Here is a 14,964-nt window from a genome sequence, read left to right as displayed (position 1 = left end):
TTTTTATTTAAAGTCTGACCCAGCAGGTTTTATTCCCAAGAGAAACAGAAACACATCCACGGAAAGACAGGAATGTCCAGGCAGCTTTATCTAATTGCCTAAGGCTAGAGGTACCCCAACTGTCCATCAGGAGAAGCAGAGACAAGTGATGGACTACAGCCCGTGGTAGAAAGAAAAGAGCAGATACTCCACAGAGTGTACGAATCTCAGAAGCAACTGAGCCAAAATAGAAGAAAACCACATGGTTAGAGAATGTTGACAAAACCCACCTGTTCTAAGAGAAGACAGAGAGGAACATCTCACAAGGAAGAAAGCAAAGAGCAAATGGGACATTTGGGAATAATCGAGGTTTTAGGGATGTCGTAGTTGGTGTAGATCCTGCCCAAGCTCACCTTCAGACCTCTGGCAGCTTGAGCTTCTTTTTGTTAGAGACAAGATCTCACTGTGTAGCCCAGGCTAGCTTCCAGCCCACTGTCTTCCTTCTCCTGCCTCTCTAGTCCTGGGGTTGCAGACATCCGCCACCACTGCCTCTTCATTACACCAAAATTAGACTTCAGTAAAGCTGAGAGACACCTGTTTGCTGGAGCCAATCAATGCTCAGTGGTTAACAGCACGGGCTCCTCTTGCGGAGAATCCATATTCCATTCTCGGCACCCACACTGCCGTTCACAGCCATCTGTAACTCCAGTTCCAGGGGCTCTGACTCCGTCTTCTGAACTCCATAAGCACGAGGCACACATGTGGCACGTTTACATGCATGCTGGCAAAGCACCCATGAAATGAAAATAAGATTTTTAGTAAAGAGATAGTGTGAAAAGTGTCTTCGGGGACTCAACAGGGAGACGAAGGAAAAACAAACAGTGAAGAAGATTCCTGGGGAACAGAGACCCTGGTAGTTCTGATACTCCAAGAAATAGTTGGAAAGCAGGAATTTCCCAGCCAGGGATGGACCTGAGCAAGCGTTCGGGAGGCTCCTGGGTATCTGAGACAAATCCCACAGGGCTGTGTTGTAGCAGCATCTTCCTGAGCTGTGTTCGGTTTTTCCATATAATTTTATGTATCATTTTTTAACAACACTTCACCCTAAATCAGTGGGGAGATTGGTTTTTGCCAATCAATAAATTATTGTACTTGACGCTTCTTCAAATAACTTGAAACTTTCCATTTCTTTTTTTTTCCTTAAAAAACAAAAGCTGCAGATTCTTGTGGACACGGGAAGCAGTAACTTCGCTGTGGCGGGCGCCCCACATTCCTATATAGACTCCTACTTTGATTCAGAGAGGTGAGTGGTTTGGCCAAGGCTTCAGTGGCTGGCCTTGGGGTCGGGGGTCCTGGACTGATATCTTTGGGAGTGTATTATTAGAACAAAACAGCCAGACCATCTATCTCATTTCAAGGGAGCTGTGTACATAGTTGCACATATGTGTATGTATGTGTATGTGTGTGTGCGCACGTGCACATGTGTGTAAATGAATGCACACAGTATGTGCACTTCTCCTTCTGGGGAATATATATCAGGTTTTCCTGGCAGCCTTGGGGAAATTTCCCTTGTGGAATTTCAGTTGTAACATGTTCCTTGGTTACACGGGAGCTGCATTTCACAGTGGGGGAAAGTTGTTGCAGAGTGAGCCCACCCGTGTGTGTCCCACCCCCTGCTTATCACGCTCTACTCAGGTGCCGGGAATGTCAAGGTCTCCTGTTTGCACAGCTGAAGATAGGGCAGTGACAGAGTCTGTGCCAGTTGGCACCCCTCAGCACCTCAGTACAATACTGCCGGTCCCTCCCTCAAGGAACATAGAGCTTCTGTATGACTCCACATAGCGATCAAATATCACATTGATAGTCCAGGCACAACACCTGGCCAGTGATTATTTTGGACCCAACGAGACTAAGACATGCCCAAAAGTTATTGTTATACTGTGAGCCTGTGTGTGTGCCTGTGGGGTTGGGTTATGTTTGTGCCAGTAGGTTGGGTTCTGGTTATTTTTGTGTTTTGCCCTAGTCACACTGGCAGTTCATTCAGGCTTCTGTCTCTATACAGCCCCCAACCCCTCTCATCACACCCACTGGATGCTGCCCTAGAGAAAGATAGACCTCTCATGTTTAACCCTGTATCCTGGGAGATGAAGGAGCAAGGAGTCTCCCTGAATTCCAGCTTCTAGACCTTAGCCCAGTACCAGCACCTTGTAACAAATGCCTTGAAATATTCCTACATGAGATCAAAGACCTTGTAACTACCACATACATAATTCTTAGGAGTCTGAGATAGTGTAGATGTTCCATATCTGATCCAACAGCCACTTCCCTTGCATACCAGGAAGTCCCAACTCACAAACCTGAAGCAGGTGCATAGCCCACCCTCCCAGCAGCGTGATAATTCTGTCCTTATCACACATGTGTTGGCATAAGATTCATGAGACGGAAGCTGTGAAGCTGGCGCTGGCCTGAGTCAGGGTGATGTGGACAGATAGGTGTGTATTGTAAAGACAATGTCCAGCCAGGAGGCAGCTTCATTCTCAGCTCCATCAGGGTCAGAGGCGTCTTTTGACAAGAGAGACAATGCAGCTGTTGAAATGTGCCAGGGTAAGTAGAAGTCACTGTTGCTGATGCTGTGTGCTCCATCACTCGGTGTTAATTAGTCAGCTGTAGACAGCATGTAGCTTTCTCATGGACCTCCTGCTGTGTTTGCTGTTAGTATGAACCGTGATTCAGGTGAACTTTGTGCCTCTAGCCAGATGTATGAGAGGTGGGCAGAAATTCCCCTTCATCCTGTACAGTAAGCTGGGCTTCTCAGGCCTCCCTTCATCGGAGTCAGCGGGAACTCCTGGGCTTTCCACTGCGGCTTTGACCCTTCAGCCTTCCTTCCTGCTAAGCCGGCAAAGGAACATAGACACCCCCTCAGCTCTGATCTATTTCCCTCGCTTTTAAGTAAATAAAAGAAGGACAGCAGAACACACCCAGGTCTAGGAAGAGCAAGGCTGCCCTCTGTGCTCTGTGTCTGCCATTTCTGCCTTCTCCTTGGTAAGGACTTGTTTGTGGACTTAGAGTCAGCGGAGACATAGCTATTATACAGAATATTTGCTCTCCATGTAAATAATCTTTTATCTAGTACTTTTGCTGATGTTGGCCATGGTGAGGTTTTTCCACCGCTGTATCTGATGGAAGCCAGAGAACAGCCTCTTTCCTTCTGGATCTCTGACAAAGGTGCCTTTATGGAGATGTGGCCCCCTGCCCTTCTATGTTTGAGTATCAACTTGGCCCTCTGATTTCTTCGTTATAATAAGGCTCCTGGTTGGGCATGGCAGCCTCTGATCCAAGCCCCCAGCCTTCAGACGTTCAGGTTTTGTGCTTCCTGAAACGTTGTGCAGTAATTGGAGATTTGGCTCGGGGTTCTTTGAGAAGATCTCTTTGATTTGTGGAAGGTGATAGACACTGTGAGTCATTTGTGTGCCTTGTCCCCATCATGAGTCCTCTTTGCAGTCGCTGGATATCCTGGTGGATAACTATGCAGCAAGAGAGAAAGGGCTACAGTTTTTCAAGTGCGTTTTATTCTCAGCCAATAAAATGGCCTCCAACAAACTGGCTTGGTAAAAGATCCAATATGTACCTCTCTTAACCTTCTGTCAGTTAGGAGCCCAAGCATGCTTGTCTTTTAATATTGCCTTACTCCTATACTCCACCTGGGGCGAAACCAACAGAAACATTGAAGCAATGAACCAATACATTTTATGCAAGGATGCATATAAGTGAGATTAGAAAACAGAGAACCACCTGGGATGTCTTTGAGGAGATCAGGGGGACACACCGTTGTCTTTCCATGCAGTTGGGGGCAATTCTTTCTGTTGGTTGCTCAGATAACTTTTCAAGACTGCCTGTAGTTGACCTGTCTATCCGGAGCTGGCTTCTTTGGAGCCTGAGAGCTTGAACCACTAGGCTCAAGGCTCCCATTCATTCAGCTCCGGTGACTTCTGAAATCATAGACAAGTCACAAGGTCCAAATCACCAAGCCCACTGGTGCCAAACTCTGCCATGAGCACGGAAATCTTGTGAGGAAATCTCAGCATTCCCTTGGTGGGGTGGCTCAGGAGAACAAGAGCTAGCCCAATTCCATGTTCTCTAGAAACAATGGTGACTTTCTCTTGAAACAAGATGACCTGAAGTTCTGTTCTTGGCTTCAACTGATCTCTCCTTTAGTCCTGCTTTCCCTGAACTCTCTGAACAGAGGCAGAATGCCTTCCAAATCTCGTTCAAAGTGTTTTTATTGCTGTAAGCAGACTCATTCCTGGCCACCCACATTCCTGACTGTTTGCCATGCCTGAGCATCTGGAATGGAGGCCTTGCAAGTGAGAAGCCCATCCAGAGTTTTCTCTTAATGTGATCAACATGGAAAGCAAGCCAGAGCAGAAACCCTGTGTCAGAAAAGTAAGGTTTAGCAAATGGAGATGCGGAACTCACTTAAAAGTGTGGAGATGACATGCTAGTAACCTCAGGGCTGCTCATGATGCTGCCCAGGCTTCCCCTTACTCTCTCAGATTTGGTAAAGGATCCCAAAGAGGGTGAACTTACAATTAGAGGTTTCCTACATTCTCTCAGAAAATGTTTTCTATAGGGGCGGCCACCGATTGATCATGCGGAGCTGTTTGAATTAATCACTGCTAAATGAAAGGAAATAAAAGTTCAGCCTTCTGGCATCATCACATTCCAGTAGCTGCATGTGGCTTTCAAAATGGAGGAGAGAGAGGGGGGGAGTGGATCAGCGCCATCATCAGAGCAGGTTCTGTGCTGGTCCAGATCACAGCATTGGACCACTTAGAAGCCTGTTGCCCCGGGTTCTGAAATAACACCTTCAGCCTCTCCCTTCATAGTCATTATCATCCACATCAGGAATGGTCCGCATCAGGAATGGTCGCCCCCTTTTCAGAGGCAGTCAGACTTTAACTTTAGGGTGTTTGGTGGTGTCATCTTAAAGGTGTATTTTCTAGAACAATCTTGAGTTTTCTCATGGTAGCTCATAGATTGGAGAAAAAGCCAATTTGGAAGCCCTTTGATAATTACACTAATCATAGCTGTTTTGTTGCAGACTGGTTGGGAGCCAGGATTTCATTCTAATTTTGTCACACACTAACCTTTCTAGTCTGCATGGGTGGTCTTGGGGGTACAATTCTGTTTATCCTGGAATATTAGGGAACTGAAGCACACAACTCAATAGCTTGTCCCAGCACAATACGACTAGTGAGTGCGTGAGCTTGGATGTGAACCATGGTACTGGAATTCCCACTGCCTTTTTGCTCTCTGCAAGTGAGATGACATTATCCAGAACTATCCTTGTACGGCAGCAGCAGGAATTCCAAAAACATGCTGTGTAGATATCACGCCAGCTCAGCTTCTTATTCTAGGGATCGTGCTAGTGTCTAGAGGAGATGAAAATAAAATACTGTTCAAAGCCCAGCTTGGGGAAGTGATGGGGGAAGACAGCTGACCTTCTAGTTAGCCCAAAGGGTCCACAACTGTAAACAGTGGACCAAATCTGACTGGCTGCTGGTTTTATAAATAAAGTTTTATTGGAGGTACAGCGACACACATTTGCTTCTGTACAGTATATGGCCATTCTCTTGATATAGCCCCACAGTTCAGTACCTGCTGCCTAGATTATAAGATGAGCAAATCCAAGAATACTCGTTTGTAGACTCTTCATAGAAAAGGTGCCCTGACTCCCGTGCTAAGTCATTCTGCCAGCATTTCTGAACTTGACCTGTTTGTTCAGCGTTTGTTTTCTTGCTGCCTTTCACTATCGACATTTTATTTCCTCCTGTGTGCCGCCAACACCTGAGCTTGCATCAACACCAATCCTACCATTTGATCCATGCTCAGACACTCGAGTCCCAAAGGCCTTACCGTGAATATCACATGGGCAAGTACTAGGGTCTTACCAGGGGCTCAGTCTGCCCCTGCCGACAACCACCTTTCTGCCCGTGTCTGCCCCTTCTCAGGAGGTTTGAATTAGTTTTCTTGTTGCCCTGACAAACTGCCTGACAGTATGAGAAGGGAAGTATAGGAAGACTTCAACCACAACTGGCTAGCCTAGGTGTACACATTCTCACAAGCCGCAGTTCTCCTCAGCACCGTGTGTTTCCAGTCTGCCGTTTATCACAGCGATGGAGCCATGCATGCTGCTGGTTGATTTACGCCAGGCTGGATGGCTTCCCTTCAGGGAAGGAGGTGGCCAGTATGAGGCTCCCAACAGTGTTGAAGTTAACGATGGTGGACAGAAAGAAACAAAGTAGAGCTGGAAGAAACAAAGCACCCCATGCATGATGGACTTGCAGACGGGAGTGGAAACAATGTAGGTGAAGACGGTTGAGCAGCTCAAAGGCCCGGCTAACAGCGTCAGCTTGGACTTTCGTTGCCACCTCTCTTACTTCACTCATAGCAGAGCAGCCTCCCCAAGTAGCTAATTAGACCTGGGAAACTGTGCCAGCTGCAAAAAGGCCCTGACTTTAGACAAGTGGTTTAAATAACAGTGCAATTTCAAAAAAAAAATGTATAACCTTCTTTTGATGAACATGTACAGATGTCTTTTCTTTAACTACTAAGATAAGTGATTTTTTTTAAAGATCCTCACAGAACCTATTATAACAATGCCGATCTTTCAGTTTTACTCACTTCAGTTATGTATAGTGCACCAGGCAGAACCACTGTGTGCCGTTTCTTTACATAGCTGCTACACCTTTAAATGTCCATAACTAGATGGCCAGTCCTTCGGTCTGTACTCTGAATAAAAATATCTATTTTCTTTGAATTATCCTGAAACTATTAAACATAAATGACCTCATAAAGAAGTTTATTTACCCAAAATGTGCTAATAGCATCTTGCTCACGGGCAAAACAATAAACTTCTCAAAAATCTTAATGTTGACATTTGAATAAATGATGGAAACTTTCTATCTTAAGGACGTGTGTCCCATCAATTGGAAATAGTGCCTTAAAACAAAAAAAGGGGGACATGGCTTCATTGGAATTAGTTGATACAAAATATTTGCTACTGCAATAGTTCTAGAAAATATGCTGGAAATTGCTTCCTGACATTTTTAAAATTAAAAAGTCAATTATGATTTTTAAGAAAGAAGGAAGATTTATTTTGTTTCGCAGTGTGAGGGTACAGTCTGCTTTCCTGTCTTTGATTTGCTATGATGAAATCTCTGCACAAAAGCAACTTAAAGGAGGGAAGCAGGGTTTGTTTTAGCTCAGTATGGAGGGGAAGGCGGGGCAGCAGGAGTGTGAAATAACTGCTCACAGCCTATCTGTAGTAAAGAAGAGAACAATACCTGTCTGTCACCTTCCCAGTTTGTGTGCTCTGAGATCCCCCTGTTCAAGGACTGGTCCCACCCATAATGGCGGTCCTTCCCACGTCAGTTAACTTAATCAGAGTCTTCAATCCACCTGCAGGCATGTGGACAGGCCCGTCTCCCGTGTGTGATTCTAGATCTGTCAAGCTGGCACCCACTGTCACACGGTCCATTGTGGTGGGGAAGCCGTGGCAGTGGGAACACGAGGCAGCTGGTCACGTTGCAACTGTAGGCAGGAGGCAGAGAGAGGTGACTGTCTTTCTGTTAACCCTTGGGACCCCATCCCATAAGATGGTGCCACCCACGTCAAGTAACCCTCTTTAGAAAAACCCTCACAGATGGGGGTGTGTCTCCTAGGTGATTCCCCGCCTGACCCTATTGTCAGTGAAGATTAACTGTCATGCTTGTGTGCACACTGTTCACTTCGTGTCTCTCTTCTTGATTATAAAAGGTTTTTTTGTGTGTGTGTGCAGAAAGCAGAGACGTACTAACTTGAGGTTCTGTGGCAGAGTTAATGTTAAAACTCAGTGGAATAAGATTGTGAGCAAACAGGAGTCTTGGGAAAATGCTCAGTGATTTGACACACCACTAGGAATTTGGTGATTTTCTTCAGGAAACCTGGTTTGGATGCTCACTCTGTTCCTTGGGTCTCTTCCCATACCCCTCAGAAGTTGCAGACTAATACAGTGTAAGAATGACCTTTCATGGTTAGAGACTGCGAGCCTGGCACAGGGTGCCCTCTCCTAGACGGCCTTTCAGTCCTTGGTCTCCACTGCGGTCTCCATCAGGTGACCACCTCCAGTTGCTTGCTCCATTATCACTCTGCTTGTTCCCCAGCTATTCAGATTCACTCATCGTGACCTGATATTTTATGTCCTTAGATGCTGTCTCTCCTCACAGAGAACCTGGAGAGGGAGCACTCCCGTCTACCTCTCCACTGCCTGACTGTGCCTCTGTGACTCTGCCTCAGTACCTCTTACCCTCAGGGCTGCACACATCCATGTTGTAGGGCACCCCACAGCACGCCGTCAGTTTTGTCAACTGTATTATGAAAACGATGCCATCTTTGAGGCATCAGGGAAGGGCTGTGACATTAGGGGACTCATAAAAGCCTGGGTTTGGGAGAGGCTTGGGTTAGTTGACTCTCAGTCCCACACTGAGACAAACCAGTGGAACCTCCTGCCGTATGACACAGTCCGTTCCTGTTGCAGAGTTCAAGCCCAGTGACCCTGCAAAGCCAGATAGCCCAGGGTGTGTGCCCAGATCTGGAGGGGGGGGTTCCTTCAGAAAATGAGATGGCTAGATTAAGCACTTGAGTCAGGGGTTTGACTCAAACATGGAAGAAGAATTCAACTCCAAGGTTTCATGCCAACCTCATGGAATCCCTTCCATGTGGTATGGCAACAGTTCCCAAATTGCCCATGCTTGTGTCTGTGGGGAATGGTGCCTTGGTCAGCATGGACACTGCTTTCTCCTGCACATCACTTCCTGTGGACTGTAAAGGAGCCCTGTGAACCGTGATGACCAGCTGGGCCACAGCTGGGGTTCCGAGAGCACAGGCCTAGAGACAGAATGCCACAGACTTTTCTTTTCTCTACAGATCCAGCACGTACCACCCCAAGGGCTTTGATGTCACTGTGAAGTACACACAGGGAAGCTGGACTGGCTTCGTGGGTGAGGACGTTGTCACCATCCCAAAAGGCTTCAACAGCTCCTTCCTGGTCAACATCGCCACGATTTTTGAGTCTGAGAATTTCTTTTTGCCTGGAATTAAATGGAATGGAATTCTTGGACTTGCTTATGCTGCCTTGGCCAAGGTAAGGCAGGTCTATCTGTTCAAGTTAATCAGATAATACCAATGAGGTTGTGAAAACTGTCATTAAAGAAACTGGAACAGGGCTCCTGGGCTGTCCTGGGTGGTAGCTGCTAAAAATCACAAAGCTAATGAGACATGTATTCATACAATGAAGTTTTCAGGCATGTCTTCAGCTTGGGGCAACTTTCTTTAAGATATAATGCAAGTTTTCTGTTTGTTTGGTTTTGGTGTGTGTGTGTGTGTGTGTGTGAGAGAGAGAGAGAGAAAGAGAGAGAGAGAGAGATTGTGTGTGCATGTGTACACATGTGTGTATGTGTTGTGGGGTGATCATCACACAAATGAAACAAATGAATAGAGGCCAGAGGTTGGTGTCTTTCTCAATTACTCTTCGCCTTATTTTTTTTTTTTTTTTTTTTTTTTTTAGACTGTCTCTCAGTGAATCTGAAACTTGCCAACTTGCCAATTCGGTGAGGCTGACCAGTCAGCACACCGCAGGGAACCCCTTTCTCCTCCTCTCCAGAGCTGGCATTATAGGCTTGTTCTGCTATATCTGACTTTTTACATGAGTTCTGGGGAATCAACCTTAGGTCCTTATGATCCTGCTTATATATCAAGCCCTTTATCAATTGAGCCATAGTTTCAGCTCAGTTTTGTTGTTTTGTTACTGTTTTTGTTTACTTAATTTCTGTTTTTTTTAAAATTTATCAGAATGTGAGTCTTATAGATTGTGGAGATGGCTTAGAAATGTTGAGGGTGACATTAAGGGGAAACATACATGTAATTAATCTCTTAGGATCATATGAAGACAAGGCCTATGAGTGACACTCAACCGTCACAGTGGTAGAAGTGCTCTCTCAGGCTGAGGGCAGTGCTGTCCTGTCACCCCTGGGGACCCCTGGGGAGACACCAGCAACTGGTATGTGATCAGGTGCCCTGTGGAAAGCCAGCCCCTGTAGGAATGACCAGGGAGAAACACCGGAATGCTAGGCTTACAAAATCAGAGCCTTCCCAAGACAGAATTGGGTTGTATCCAATGTTTGTGCTTGGATCAATCCAAAGAAACGATGGTTTGCTAGAAGAGGGTAGGCAGGGGAGGATCTACCTGGGGCAGTTGCCAAAGGCAGGCAGATTCCCAGAAGGGCTGTATCTGGGAGACAGGCAGGTGCTTATGCACTTGAGAAAAACAGAAGAGTCACCTGTCCTGGCCCTGCTGCTGGGCACCACTCCCTGGCTCAGTGGCTTCGGCCTAAACGTTGAACCCTAGCTTAGTGCAGGGAAATGCGTAGCCACATGAGCAGTGGACCTGTCTGGCCTAGGACGAGCCAGAAAAGATTGTTCACCCACCCTGTGGAACATGTGCTCAGTTCCAGCCTTTCAACAATGGTGTGTGTGGGCAACAAATGGGGAATTACAAGCCCTTGGAGTCTCCTGGAGAAGCGGGTTACCAAGTGCTTGTCAGACGCCAGGCAGAGGACATCACAAGACAGCCATTCACGCACCTCATGTTTCCAGGATGCAGACCCTATGAGCCCTTGCATTCCTTTTACACATGCGGTCGCTTCAATGAAGAGGTTTAGCATTGATTGAAGCCTGAGCCCCAGGCCACGCTCACTCTGTTATAGAGCTAGGACTGGCTCAAGAGCCCCTTTGTCCTTGGCATCGTGGACAGACTGGCCTGGAACCTGGGTTCCTAAGTCCCCTCTGCTGACAGTGTCACCTTGGCCTTGGTCAGATCATATCTTTGGGTGGAAATGAAGGAGAAGATGATTTTAATGCTAATTATTCTGAAGAACAAGTCTCAATTAAGTGGAATTAATAATGTGTAAAGCCTTCATGAGAACAGACTACCTTGGGGTTTCTGGGGAGGCTCCAGACTCTCCCCATGACCTTGTTATCTTTTCATCTGTGAAATCCCAAGGTTTCTGATGGTTAGTTTCAGGCGAGCCATTGGAGGATCTGGTCATAGTCTCTGTAGGGCGTGGGGTGCATCTGGAAGGACCAGCTGGGTAGCCTAGATCAGGTGTCTTACCCCTGAAACAGTGGGGCTGGCTGAGGACTGGGTGGTCCTCGTGTGGGTGCCCTGGTGGGTAAGGCATGCATCACAACCACTAGGGGGCACCTTATGCTGCAGATTCCAGCCCCCATTGTACACCCCTTAGATCTGGATCCTTCAGGGTTGGTTCTGAACAACTCTAGATTTTTCAGTCCTTGAGGGATTCTGAGGTCCAAGGCTTAGGGACAAAATGACTCATAGAATAACACCATGAATGATGCATGTGTCGGGGTGTAACACGTCATTCTCTTTTCCACCAACCAGCTCCCAAATCATGACACAGAGACTTATTAATTTTGAAAGCTCGGGTTTAGCTTAGGCTTGTTTCTAACTAGCTCGTATAACTTTAATTGACCCGTTTCAATTAATCGACATGCTGCTACAGGACTTGTGACTTTTACCTTTCTTCTTCCATGTCCTCCTTCCTCTACATCCAGCCGAAGACTTCCCCTTTCTTCTTTCCAGAGCTCTCTTTGTCCAGAAGCCCCACCTATACCTTCTGCCTAGCTATTGGCTACTTAACTTTTTATTAAACCAATCACAATGACATATCTTTATACAATGTAGTCAAATACTTATAATATCAGGCTCTTTCCATGCAGAGACCTTGGGCCTCTTAACCCCCCAGAACAAGTCTGACAGGCAACTGTGGTCACAGTTGCCAGATAAGGGAACAAAGAACTAGTCAAACTAGTCAGGACCAGTTCAAGAATTGGCCAGACATGAAGCAAACACTCCTCCTCTGCTGCCTCTTAGGAAGGGGAACCAAGATGTGTCCCACCAGACCCCAGCCACCCCTTGGTGGACTCTGGCTCTCAGTCCGTCCAGATACACAGCCTTTCTGCAGAAATCCCATGGAGATGGTGCTAAATCCAGAGAAGGATTATAGGAGCAGAGACAGAAGGAGCAGGTTGCCATAGAGAAATGGATTGAGGAGGTGAGGAGGCTCCTATCTCATTTGTGCTGGAGCTTTGAATTCTCGTGACTAGTAAGCAGTTATTCCTTCAGAGTGACCAGGAGCAGGGTTTCCCTGCCACGGCTGAGCATTGCATTTGTCTGGAGAAACTGACAACCCAAGAAGGCATGGTGCTGCATGCCAGTGACTCCAGCTATTCTCAGGATCAAATCAAGAGGATTGCTGAGTTGAAGAACAGCCTAGGCCACATAGTGAAATTCTGTCTCAGATGAAAGCAAAAAGTAAAATTCTGGCAACTCTTGGTAGCCAGCCCTGGTATCTCACCTTTGCCAAAGGCTAAACTAACTTCCTTCATGGCACCTGCTAGTGTATCCTAGCCCAAAGCTGTTTACAGAATGCCTCACTCACCATGGACACTCTTGTGAAATGTCCTTCAAACTTGTAACTCCATGCAGGAGAGGCACTGGGCAGAGGAAGTCTGTAATCCTGCAGTGACAAGTGTCCTGACTATTGAAGCCTGTGATGGCTGGAATACCAGGGACTGGGATGTGGGTCTCTGGTCCTTGTAGGTCAATGGTTATTTGTATGTTGGATGGCTTTGGGGATAGGTAAAAGTTCTTAGAGTAACTGTGCTCTCTTACCCCATGTATCTAAGCCCAAATCAGTAACTCACTATCACAGGCTCACACACCTCCTGTCTTGAAATGGTGGTAAACAGCTAGGTAGCATCCCAATATCTCCCGCACATATAATACTTTAGTGGTATAACCTCAAATGCCAGACAGAAGGAAGCCAGGTGGGAGACTTCTGAGTGATCACACCCTGTTTCAAACATGTGTGTTGATTAACCTGAAGATTCTTTTTTTTAACATAATTCATTATTGATCCTTTGGAAATTTCACATCATGCATACCAATCCCACTCACTTCCCAATCCCTCCCTATCTGCCCCTCATCCCTGCAGTATGCCCCCCAAATTAATTAAAAAATAAAACAATTTGCTCCTCCATCTTTCCAACACCTCTTCATTCATCCTAGTGGTATCATGTGTCATGTGCCACGCAGTGTACCCTTTCGTCCTAACATCCAGACCACAGAATGTCCATCGCAATGAGCTATTGGTTTGGTTCAAAGTCTCTGACACACCGTCATTACTTATCCCTCTTCAGAACTCCTCTCAGATGTCCTTTTTTTAAAAAATTGTTTTTATTGAGCTATATATTTTTCCACCCCCTCCCTTTGTCTCCCCTCCACTTCTACCCTCTCCTAACCATGAAGACTCTGAAGTAGAAAGTCCAAGACTATCAAAGGAGAGGGATGTTGACTACACTCAGTGGTCACAAAGCAGTAACTGTCTCCCCCACCTTTCTGCAGCCATCAAGTTCTCTGGAGACCTTCTTTGATTCCCTGGTGGCCCAAGCAAAGATTCCGAACATTTTCTCCATGCAGATGTGCGGGGCCGGATTGCCAGTAGCTGGATCTGGTACCAACGGAGGTAGTCTTGTGGGTATCTTTCAGTCTTAAAGGGATGAAAAAATCACAAATTGTTGGGGTTTCTGTTTTATTAAAAACAAGTCAGAACTATTAGACACATAATCTCATATAGGTACTGGTCAGACACTATATAGGAAATGGTTAACCACCACTAAATATTAGGCACCATAGCAGAATTTAATGGTAATTTAACAACTTTGTCATATAGCCTTTAGAAGATGGATAATGGTCCAGCCATCTAAAAATGTGATTCTCATTGCTTCTCTAAACCCCACCCCAGTTGTCTTATTGTCCTTTGAAAATATACAAAGCAGCTGGTTTTCTGTGAGAAGATGTACCAGCAAGTAAGGGAGAGTGGGGAGGTACAGCTAGTGGTCCTCTTCTAGGCAGGGCATACACACCTAGGACTTCCGTGCACTTGATGGGAAAAAGAGCCGCTCTCCCATCTTCCTCCCACCCCTCTTCCTCCTCTTTGTTCCACTCCTACACAAGCACATAGCACCCAGAAAAAAATGTTTAGAAGGAAATGAAATCAGGGCAGTGTACCCCATTGGGATGGTGCAGGGCAACCTTCCCTGCAGAGGAAGGGACAGTACAGAAGTTAAGAAGGACCCCTCTTTGGGAGGTGTGTCTAGTCCCTGTTCTCTCGGCAGCAGGATCAGCACCAGTCATTGCCTTGTGCTAACAGCCCACCTGCCCCGAACACTTTTATCGTCTCTTTCTGTGGGGTAACAGTGTTTTTGCAAAACAATGTCTTGATTAGGAAATATTATGGTTTGTTTCCCTCATATCTAGCTTCTGAGGCCGTAAATCAATGCCAGTCAGAGTGGTTAATTACTCTACTGCATTTGTTTGAGGGAACTCTCAGCATCATGAAGGTGGATCTGAATGCCTGGGATACCAGTGGAACATCTTTGTCAGACTAGGGCAAAGTATTGTGGGACATGACCAATAGCCTCCCAAAACCTTCAGTAAATGGGGAATTTTGAAGCATCATTATTAGCTGTAGAGCATCAGAATAAAGTGCAGGTACTGTTGTGAATGGGTTTTACCCCGAGTAAATGCTTCTCTGTGGAAGCTGATGTAGCCACATAGTTTTTACCTCTTACATTTGTAACTGTTTTTCTTCCCAGGTCCTGGGTGGGATTGAACCCAGTTTGTATAAAGGAGACATCTGGTATACCCCAATTAAAGAGGAATGGTACTATCAGATAGAGATCCTGAAATTGGAGATCGGAGGCCAGAGCCTCAACCTGGACTGCAGAGAGGTGAGAACCTTCCAATCCTGTTGGATTCTGCCTGTAGGTGCTGAAGAAGACTCAGTATTTAACCAGGACCTG

The 14,964-nt window shown here is 46.2% G+C and overlaps 1 protein-coding gene across 1 annotated transcript in view; it reads left to right on the top strand.

The window, feature by feature from the left end:
* The window catches only part of Bace2 (beta-secretase 2), an 85,479-nt gene that overhangs the window by 42,947 nt on the left and 27,568 nt on the right, over positions 1-14,964 (top strand). The window contains exons 2-5 of the mRNA XM_087898701.1: positions 1,194-1,282; positions 8,947-9,163; positions 13,505-13,633; positions 14,758-14,892. Of these exons, the coding sequence (XP_087754827.1) occupies positions 1,194-1,282; positions 8,947-9,163; positions 13,505-13,633; positions 14,758-14,892 (570 nt within the window). The remainder of the gene's footprint in view (positions 1-1,193; positions 1,283-8,946; positions 9,164-13,504; positions 13,634-14,757; positions 14,893-14,964) is intronic.

The sequence above is a fragment of the Myodes glareolus genome, chromosome 2, assembly GCF_982192425.1.
Source record: "Myodes glareolus chromosome 2, mMyoGla1.1, whole genome shotgun sequence".
NCBI classification, from domain to species: domain Eukaryota; kingdom Metazoa; phylum Chordata; class Mammalia; order Rodentia; family Cricetidae; genus Myodes; species Myodes glareolus.
This window is presented reverse-complemented; position numbering and strand designations above follow the sequence as displayed.